The sequence below is a fragment of the Oryzias melastigma genome, linkage group LG14, assembly GCF_002922805.2.
Source record: "Oryzias melastigma strain HK-1 linkage group LG14, ASM292280v2, whole genome shotgun sequence".
Lineage (NCBI taxonomy): Eukaryota > Metazoa > Chordata > Actinopteri > Beloniformes > Adrianichthyidae > Oryzias > Oryzias melastigma.
In genome coordinates, this window is record NC_050525.1 from 10,743,590 (window position 1) to 10,753,564 (window position 9,975).

Here is a 9,975-nt window from a genome sequence, read left to right on the forward strand (position 1 = left end):
CTTTAAAGAGCCACTCCGATAAACAAAGTGAACTCCTGCCGCACCACAGAAACTATGTCCTAGAAAACAATACAGGATGTTTGAGTCTGCTTATGACCGTCAAAATCATAATTAAAAAACACTGGGAACACCTTTAAGATGGATCAAATGATGACCCACCAAACTGGGACTTTAACACAAGTCAAAAAGACTTGAATTTTACCTAGAGGACCTGGGACTTTTGGAACTTAAGAACAAAAAGTAGAGACTTATTTGTGACTTGCAAAACAGCGACTCAACCAACCTCCGTGCATCAGATGTAAAAAAAAAAATAAAAAAATAGATTACTTCATCCATCATCATGATAAGCACACAATATTCAGATCTAATTTAACTTTGGTAGCAGACAGCTGTGTTCTTGTAGCTAATAAAGCATGAGTCTGAAAATTTTATTTTTTTCCTTTATCTTCTAATCTGAAGGTAATAAATGTCAACAGCATTTGCTTTTGATTGAAAAAAAACTTACTGGGATGTGATTTTTGTTTTTAATTTTGAAACAACTGTAACCTTTTTGAAACAAAAATTTGTTTGTTTTTGGTCATGCTTGATCATGGATTATGTTTTTTTCTTATGTTCAGCCCTCCTGCAGAAAAGAACAATTCAAAATTATATATTTTGGTTTTTCTGTAAAGTACAGATTTAATTAAAAAATAAAAGTTAACAGTAAATTAAGCAGATAAGCCTGAATTCATGTTACTTTTACTTAAGCAGATAAAGATACTTGTGTGAAAGAAAAGAGGTGGGATCATATAAATTTGCTTCCTCCCACTCCTTTTCATGCAATTAATTCAACTCCTTTTGACAAACGTGATATTTAACGGTTTCAATGTGTCATGCACTGTATATATAAGAACCAATATGTCTATTTATGATTAGGAGTAATTGCAATTAAATTAAGTTTGCTATATCTCTCTCTCCATAAATATTTCTGTTTGTCTAGTTTTGTTTTGATTGAACAATTTTAAAGCTTCACTTAGAAGTTACCCTGGAAAAAAAGTTTTTCTCCCCCATGCATAATCAATTCTTTTCTAAACTGAGTCTGTGCTAACAACAGTTCACAACCGAATCCTCAGGTTAATTTGTATCATTCTGTCCTACAAGAAGAACCAATACCAAAAATATGTTCATACATTTGTCCCGAAAAAGTTTCATTTTGCTTCATCCGAACTACCCGTGATAGTAAAGTATTTTCAGTTTAATGTCAAGCTGTGATAATGACATACACACAAAAGGTTTATCCGATCTAAAATAGTGAATTTTCATTCTACGAAGCTCCAATTTGTTGCAATAATCTCACTTGTCAAAAACGTTTTTGCAGATATGTGTAAATTGAACAGCTGCATCTATATTCAGTGAGAGTGAAGAAACTCATCCTGGATTACCTGAATATGTCGCTGAAATGTCACACAGCCTCAAAGATGTACAGATTGACAAACAACAGCGACTGATCACTCCTCCACTGTAAGATTGTTATGCCACAGAGGGAAGTGCGCGCAGACTTTCATGAAGGGAAACTGGTGAATATTCTCAAAGCAAAAGGGAAATAATTAGGGAAACAAAAATGTTGACAGACTCCAGTAAAATTTTCTTGTTTTACAGAACAATAGTGATGATAAATAATTTATATTTTCCTATTTCTGAAAGCTTTATTGGAACTATTTGGAGGTCCAGACGTACTTTGTTCTTTTATTTTTGTGGGATGTTGCACCTTTAAAAAGACTTTAAATGTAAAAGAACAAGCTGTATCCAATTATTTACCGATTAAAAATCCGTACATACATTTAGTTTATGTGTGTTTATATTCTATTTTTGTTTAGTCAGGGATGAGTAAAGATTTTTTTTTCAATTTATGAGCTATACTGCAACTCCTGTTTCAATAATAAAACATAACATAAAACTTTAAATTAAGAGAAAGAATTTTATTCCGATGATGTGTTCTTTCACCTCTGCAGACAATTTTCTTTTATTAAACTGAGCCAGTTTGATCATTTTTGACAAACAAGCTTCAGTATGTGCAATAACACGAACCCGGTTCATAAAAACCTCTGAACCCTCCACTTTATAAAATCTGCAGTTGAAGTCATCGCAATCGAGACCGCATTTAACATGTTACCTTGCCAACCTAAATTGAGTTTCAGATCAATAAAAATGAGATAAAATAAAGTCTAATCTTTTCTATTACAGATACATTAGCAGGAGATAGGGGGCATAAGGAGGCAGGAGGAAAATTTGTTTCTTTGCTAATGGATTTTGTAATTGCCCTGTTGCTTGGCAATTACGAATGGTTCCTTACCGTTGATTTTCTTCATGTTCCAGAAGATTGTAAAACATTAAGCTCTTTTCCTGCTGTAGAGTTTGAATAATGACCTTTGAACTCCTAGAAAACGCATTGATTGAGTCCTAGTTTTAAATCTAAATCTTAAACCGCTGAATGAAAACAGTCGTAAACTGGGAGCCCCGTCATATTTAAAACAAATACGTAAAACATGACATGATAATCATTTCAAAGCATAACACACAAGTGAACATGATTTTTACACCCTCTAACAGACTGTCATAGTAGATGGAAAGCAGTAACATTGATTCTGCTTCTGCTGGTTCATCACAAGGCAGCTGAAGCAGCACATTCACTTAAATAGTAATCACAGAGATGGAGAAGTCCAAGGCTCCATACATCACAAGTGGACATGTATGAGGTCAAGAAAGATGGAGCCACAAATGCAAGCAGAGAAATGGAAGAGCGCTGAGGCGAATGGATAAGTGAGTCAGCAGCACATTTGATAAGACTGCATTCTTGGGGCACACACTGAAACTGTGCAATCCAAATGACATGGCCCCGCCATGGAAGGACTGGATTGGATGGATCACAGAGAGACAATGGGCATGAACAGTAGATTTAAAGTTCTTACAGGTAAAAAGAGAAAGATAAGAAGCATGCAGCGATGTGCTAAAGTTGGTACCCCTTTTTAAATCTTCAATTAAAAAAAGAAAGATTGTAGAAAGGGTTTTTGGTATTGGATAAATACATTCACAAAAAAAGCAAACTTGAACAACAGATTTTTAAAAAGAGAAAAACCCTTAAAGTCCCACTCCAATCGTCTTTAAATTAGGGAAGTGAATGTTGACGTGTTAAGGCGCGCAAATAATAAATCATAATTAATTTGTTAATATTTATTAATTACGCTCAGGCATCCTGCTGTGCAGCTGTGAGATCAGCGTAATAAAACTCTGTCTAAAATAAACTTTTTTTTTACATTCTGTGATTGAGATTTTATTAAATTAAAGAGATACTATGTCATTTATTTGTAGTTTGGTCAAAAACGATCTATTTTATTAAATAAGGCTGATAAGTAACGTCAACCTGACAGCTGTAATGAAGCAGCAGAGCACCTAATATGAAGGGTGGGGGGGCCAGAGTGAAACAGAGAAATCCAAAGAGGGAACCGAATGTTATTTTATTTTGGGATGGGGACCTACATGGATTTTGAACATATAAAAAGAAAATGCAAGCACTTTTGAGTAGTATTTGTCCAATAAAAAACCCTTTATGACAGTTGTTGGCTCAAAAAAGCAGGATACCAACTTATGCACATACATCTCTGTCAGAGTAAGGTCTCAGTACCTTTCTCTTCTTGAAGGCTTGCCGTGCGAGGTAACCTCTGCAGGCAGCTTGGAACAGGGTTAGATTGCGCTTGGTCTGCTCATCCCTCTGTTCCTCCAGTTTAGCCAAGGTGCCAGCTCTGAAGAACAACTGGGGCAAGAAACATGTACAGATATACATTAGCAGAAGAACACTTCAGTGAAAGACCAATTAAAGCTTTTCTTAGCCAAGAAAAAAAAAATCAAGACTTTGCTTTAACTTAAAGCACAGCCACAGAGTTGAAAGAGGTGAGTTAAAAATGTACTAAGGCAAAAATCAATAAGAAACTGTGTAATACCCAGACTAGAGTCTTTTATCTGACTGATAAGTCTGGGATTAAGTTTATCATCGAGGACAATCGGCCTTGTTTTCATCTAATCTGAGAAGTAAAAAACACCGGAAAACGGCTACTCAAATTCAAATCAGATCACAGCTTTACTTTAGGGGTCACATTCATTAGAAAAAAAATATTCATTTCTACTATGAAAGTGTGTAAAAATAAAACTATTGGGATGTTAATCTAAAACCAAAGCCACTATACACAGTGCTGCATGAATAACAACTCTGTCCATTAACAGAGCACAGGCTGGAAATGGTTTCGCTTTTTGAGCTGAAAAACCTGCAAACAAGAAGGGAGGAGCGGCCCATTCACTGGCACCAGGGAATACTCTGTTTTAAATGGCTTCAAGGGCTTGAGAAGAACTTCCTCTATATCAACATCATATGCAGGCAGTAGCCTTTTGTAAATCACGGGAGACTAAGCTGTTTTTCTGATGGCAGATTTTATCCTGCAAAGAGCTATGAATACATTGCTGGAAGGTTATTTGAGGCTGGTGTAATTGGCATGCAAGTGAAACAGGTTGCTATGACGCCGATGCAATGCTTTGTGAATGGCCAACTGTGCTTGTCTACTTCTGAGTGCATTTCACACTTCAAAGTGCGGCACCATGCGAGGCTGCCTCCGTGCATGCATTTAAAGGGTCTTTGACGCTGCACATTTCATTTTTCGCACAATATTGTCTCCTTTGATTTACGTCCAAGCTGATGGACACTTTCCAGCCGACGGGATTAGACTTGGTCCTTTTCTGAGAAGTGTTTACTGTTGACTCGTGCACGAGAGTCGTGCTGGAAAACAAAGGAGGCCGTCCTTGGCGATAATTTGCTCTAATGACACAAAATGATATAAAAGGGAATTACAGCCTCAATGTCCCGTTAAGACGTGCCTGTGGGGCGGCCACAGACTAAGAAGACACCAGGCTTGGCGTTTCTCCAGAAAAAGAACGGCGAGCAAACCTCAAAGAAGCACAGGAGGAATGAAAGACACACCTCCCCAGACAGCAAGTGTCATTCAGACAAAAAGAATTCTGCAGCTCTGTTGTTTAAGTTTGAAGACGAGGGAAGCTGACATCGATTCGACCGCTCGCTCTTTCGCTTTAAAGCTGTTTACTTCTTTAGGATGTAGTTACTCACCCTGCTCAGACCCATGTGGTAGCTGCTCTTCTCCAAATCCAAGGACTCCAGAAGCTCCTCCACAGCCTGAACACAAACACACTCATTAGTATTTCACGTCTGTGTACACATAACTATTCCAGTTTCTCTAACTTATTAAGTTAGTGGCTTTCCCTCATCTGCTCCTCAGGAAAAGACTTCCCAAAACCAATTACAACTCATATCCCTGTATCCACCTGCTCCAGGCCTATTCTTTGTGACCCCATGGGGCAGCTGGCCCCCTTTTGACGCTTAGAGCACCAACATTCAATGTAGCGCCGCGTATCAGCCAGCCAGGAGTTTCTCTTCGCCCTGTCCGTCTACCATCCCATGTATACTGTAGTCGTATTGTTGTCTCGCCTTTTTTTTTCTCTCTACTTGAGCCTGAAAGAGTACATCTAGATTACACCGGGAGAGGTTTGCCGTGAATACTGAGGGGCTTTTGTTTGCTGGTGTTTCCACAGAAACTCAGAAGAAAACATCCCCCAAGCGCCATTCTCTTAGCTTTCTCATGAATTCTTGTGTTACTCGTCTGCATTTAGTGTCTCACATTTAGGCTAAATGGTAAATCCAAAACAACAGGACCATAAGGATCCAACTGAGTCCAAATGAGAAAAAAATCTTAGCAGCAACTCCACAGATTCCCACAGATACCAAATGAAGCATACAAAATGGTAATTTGTAGGTTTGATTGCCGTAAAGCTCATTGTAAGCCGCAAATCTGATCACCACCCTTCCAGAGCACGAAAGCAAGGAAACTGATTAGGTTATTGCCATAGCTCTGATGAATGTCTCTTTCTCTGTCCGCTGGCTGCTGACAAATCAGGGCAGATGTAATGAAGTTGCCTCTTCACAACATCAATCTTCACTGTGCTTGGACACTGGCAGGGCCCTACATTTTACCCCCGTGCTTGCAGATTGACTTACTCTCTTCTCATCCTTCACAATGTAATTCCTCCCGTGCTTCTTGGTGAGGTGGGGGGCCAGCACATCAAAGCGTCGCCGAAACTCGGAGAACACCATGTGATCAGGGTACCCTGGAGGAACGCAGAAATGGGTATGATCACGTTTTTGCTACCCCTTTAGCCCAGTAAACATGGACTGCCAGGTCTTGTGTATGCATATCTATACCCTTAATATGTAATTTAGAGGAGTAACCTCACCTTGCCTGTAGATACGCAGAGCGTCAAGCAGCTTGGATCCTCGTATCTGAGCGCGGAGCAACGCTACATCCAGCTGCATCAAGCCCGGGTCGCCAGTTTCTCGTTGAGTTTCGGATTCCCCAGCTTTGAACAGGGATCCGCTAAGAGCCTTTAGAGAATCTGCCTTAGGCAATATGCAATGCACAAAGTGAATCCTGGACCTCCGCACCATGTCAAGAAGAGCATCCTGGAGAAGACGGTGGAGCGTTAACAAAGCTGCTTGAAGCGATTCAACAGTTAAAGCAGCACCTTGCAATGATTTATTGACACTCGGTGTAACGGGTGGTGGAGGCTTTTTCCTTGGAGCAAGCAAATAGTCCATGTTTTATGCTTGTTTTCCCCCCAAAAAGAAGGAAAAAAATCCTTTTTATTTTTATTTATGAAATAGTGCTCCATTTAAATCAGAATCACTTATTAAAACTCCCAATTAACATGATCAGTAAGTTCTATTTTTTGTTTCCTTTCAAATATTAAATCATGCATTTAAGAGGAGGTGCAAAGGCTGCACACTGTAGAAACTGTGTTTGAATTTCAATGTACTGTTAGACCTCTGGCATCCTGTTTTTTTTTTAGGTAAGAAAAACCTGCTTTTTTATTTTTCACACAGAAACTAAATAAATATCAAATAATGATTTACTTTTGGGGCTAGAGACACTGGAAGGAAAAGCAGTTGCAGAACAGGACTTTAACAGCATCTTAAATAATATTTTATTTGGCAGAAGCCCAACTTCAACTCAACATTTTTTTTTACTGAATGCATCGTGTAATTAGTTGTGTAAGGCTCAAATCCAAAAACTACTGCTCTTCATAATTTGATGTTTAGGCCCCTAAAACTTGCTATGATTTGCTGATGTTAAACTTTAAATATACTTTTTTTAAATGCAAGTTTGCAGTTTTTCTGGGGTTTGTTGCTCTCACCACTTGAAGCTTTATCTGGATGCACAGGGACTTCTTTTTGATAGCAGCTACACCTGTAGTAAAGGTCTTCCTCATGCTAGTAGCCCTTCGCAGCGACAGCTGTGAAACACCTTCAAGACCGGCGATGGAGCCCGACAACACTGTTGCTCCACCCGGCCGGCTCATAAACAATGAGCTAATGATCTTCCTGCAGACAAAAATAGATACATTTAAACCTCAATATGTCTCTTTTTGAGAGCTCACTTTGTCAGTGCCTCCTAAATGGCTCCATCTGTAGGCGTGGCACTTACTTTTGGGAGTCCTGCAGGAGGCTCACAGCATTTGTAGTGGCGGGATTCTGTTTAGCATAGTTCAGCCACCCACGGGCATCATACTCCACCCAGTCAGTCCCGTGGCTGTGGCCCAGCAGGAAGTGGCTTTCCTTATCGCTCCTCAGGAGAACTGTGTGACCTGGTGGAAATATAGGATTCGCTGTTGGACACTGGAGCTCACAGTTATTCAAAAAGAGATGACAAAAATAAACACAGCACTTTAACACTTAAGGAGGTGGGCATGAGGAGTTCAACAGATGTGCCCACTGGAAGGAAAAATACTGTATTGATACGTGCATCCTCATAGCCAGGTGACGTAACGTCTGAGTAAGTTTTAAAGAAAAGCATGGAGCAATTTTTCCTAACAATGTAACTACATGTGCTAGTATGAGGTAGCAACTGCTACATTTTTTTTCTCCAAAACCATAAATAAAAAAAGAAAATTCAAGTAACTCATTAATTAATATGAAAGCACCTTTTTTTTAACCAGCTGCATAATAAATCATAAGGCGATTACTTTTTAGAATGAAGTATCAAAACAGAATGAGCTCCTGAAATCTTAACATAAATTTTGAGATGAAGAACCCAAAATCTTTTTTAAATCTTTAAAGATGGTTTTGTGTTCACTTGTGTGTGTATTTTTACCTTTACTCTCACCCTCGGCTGGACCGTAGTAGCTAAAAAGTCGTCCTAACAGTGTGTCCTCTGAACCCCCAGGCTGCAGCGCCTCCTCCTCCATGAGCCATAGCAGACCCCGCGCCTCATCTGTCCGAACTGTACGTACCTGTAAACCAAAAACATGAATGTATATTTAGCCCAACTTCTAAATTAATTTTTGATTTGTTTGATTAAAGCAAATTATTACCTTTTTTCCTAAAAAAATGCCCTAATTTGGATCCCATATAATTTTTTTTAACTATATATTTTGGTCCATTGTTGTACATCCATAAACCTTTTTTTTTTTTTAATTGTATGAACTCGGTACTACTTCTTAGACTGAAAGTAGTGACTAAAAGTAGTTTACACAAAACTGTATTTATTTCAGCTCCACACTTAACTAAAACAGAATGCTTGAGACCATAAATATGCATTTATGCTAATTCCTGTATAGTTTTGAAATATGCAAATTAATATTTGTCACACAGGGAAAATTTCTTCCCTTTATCTGACAGTATATAATTATGTGCGTCCTGACCAAACCTGCTGTTTTCATTATTAAGTGATCAATTTACATTTGTTGTTGCAATGTTTTTTCAGTTTTATAAATAGAATAAGGAAAGGAATAAATTGTATAAATAAGGCTGTTAAATGCTATATTAATTGGATTTAATAGAATTAAAAATGTAAATCTTTAAAAGAAGTGTAGTAATTATTTTTTAATGGTGATGCTGTGAAATAAAATGACTAAATACTGGAAAAGTGTGTGGCATTAGTGTCATATTCAGTCATTTTGTTGGCAGAACTTTTTTTTTTTTTTTTTGGCAGCACTATGCCAAAAAAAAGGGTAAGAATGAAAAGCAAAAGCAGACATTTTGAGATCCAGGAACAGAGAGAAGGGCTTCTACTGGAGAGCAGAGTATTTGTACAAGCAGGAGTGAAATATGAAAGAGCAGAAACAGAGGTTTGAGGGGAAGCAGAGCAAATCTGCACACAAGCAGGGACTTTCTGAGCCTGAGAGGGAAAACAAGAATTCCTGCTCATGTATAAACAAATTCACACTTCATTAAAGATACTGATAATATAGTGCCATATTTAATGGGAGTGCACTGATAAATAAAGAGTGGTTTCAAACCTCTTTAATTTGTCTCCGTTTGCTGGTGGAAAAAAAATATATTTCCAGTTTACTTTGGGAAACCTGGCAATGTTATCATCACTGGAAATTTAATTTTTGGTCCAGTGGCTGCTGTGATAATAGCATCATTGCATTTGTAACAATAAATATGCTGAATTAAACTGAATAGGAAAGAAGAAAGGATTAAAAAATAAAAGCTGCTAATACAGTTATTATTCAAACAAATTGTATATTAAATAAACAGAGCAAAAGATGGATTTATTATTAAAAGTATATGTGCAAATATGAACGTGCATAAACTAATAGGCTATCATAATCTTGAGCATCAAAATAATTTTGATTGTGTAGGGCGGTGAGGACGGCTAGAGCCCAGAGGAACTCTGCAAAGCCTGGCTTAGCAGCCCGTTTTGGTGGCTATCTGGAAGTTCCACTGGAGACGTTCTTATCAGCTGAGCACACAACACTGACTGTGAATACAAGACAGCGGATCAGTTTAGAGGAGACATATGACAACCACGGGCTTTGCAATGAACGGAACATTAAGGTTTTCCACGATAACTGACATCTGACAAAAAAAAAAAAAAA

The 9,975-nt window shown here is 38.1% G+C and overlaps 1 protein-coding gene across 7 annotated transcripts in view; it reads right to left on the reverse strand.

Annotated features, from left to right (window-relative positions):
* LOC112140048 (unconventional myosin-XVIIIa) overlaps window positions 1-9,975 on the reverse strand; it is a 79,356-nt gene that overhangs the window by 38,416 nt on the left and 30,965 nt on the right. For all 7 annotated transcript variants that reach the window (XM_024263007.2, XM_024262975.2, XM_024262981.2 and 4 more), the window contains 7 exons: window positions 8,244-8,382; window positions 7,578-7,737; window positions 7,288-7,474; window positions 6,331-6,556; window positions 6,095-6,204; window positions 5,150-5,215; window positions 3,662-3,790 (listed from right to left, as the gene is read on the reverse strand). In XM_024263007.2, coding sequence (XP_024118775.1) covers window positions 3,662-3,790; window positions 5,150-5,215; window positions 6,095-6,204; window positions 6,331-6,556; window positions 7,288-7,474; window positions 7,578-7,737; window positions 8,244-8,382 — 1,017 coding nt within the window. The remainder of the gene's footprint in view (window positions 1-3,661; window positions 3,791-5,149; window positions 5,216-6,094; window positions 6,205-6,330; window positions 6,557-7,287; window positions 7,475-7,577; window positions 7,738-8,243; window positions 8,383-9,975) is intronic.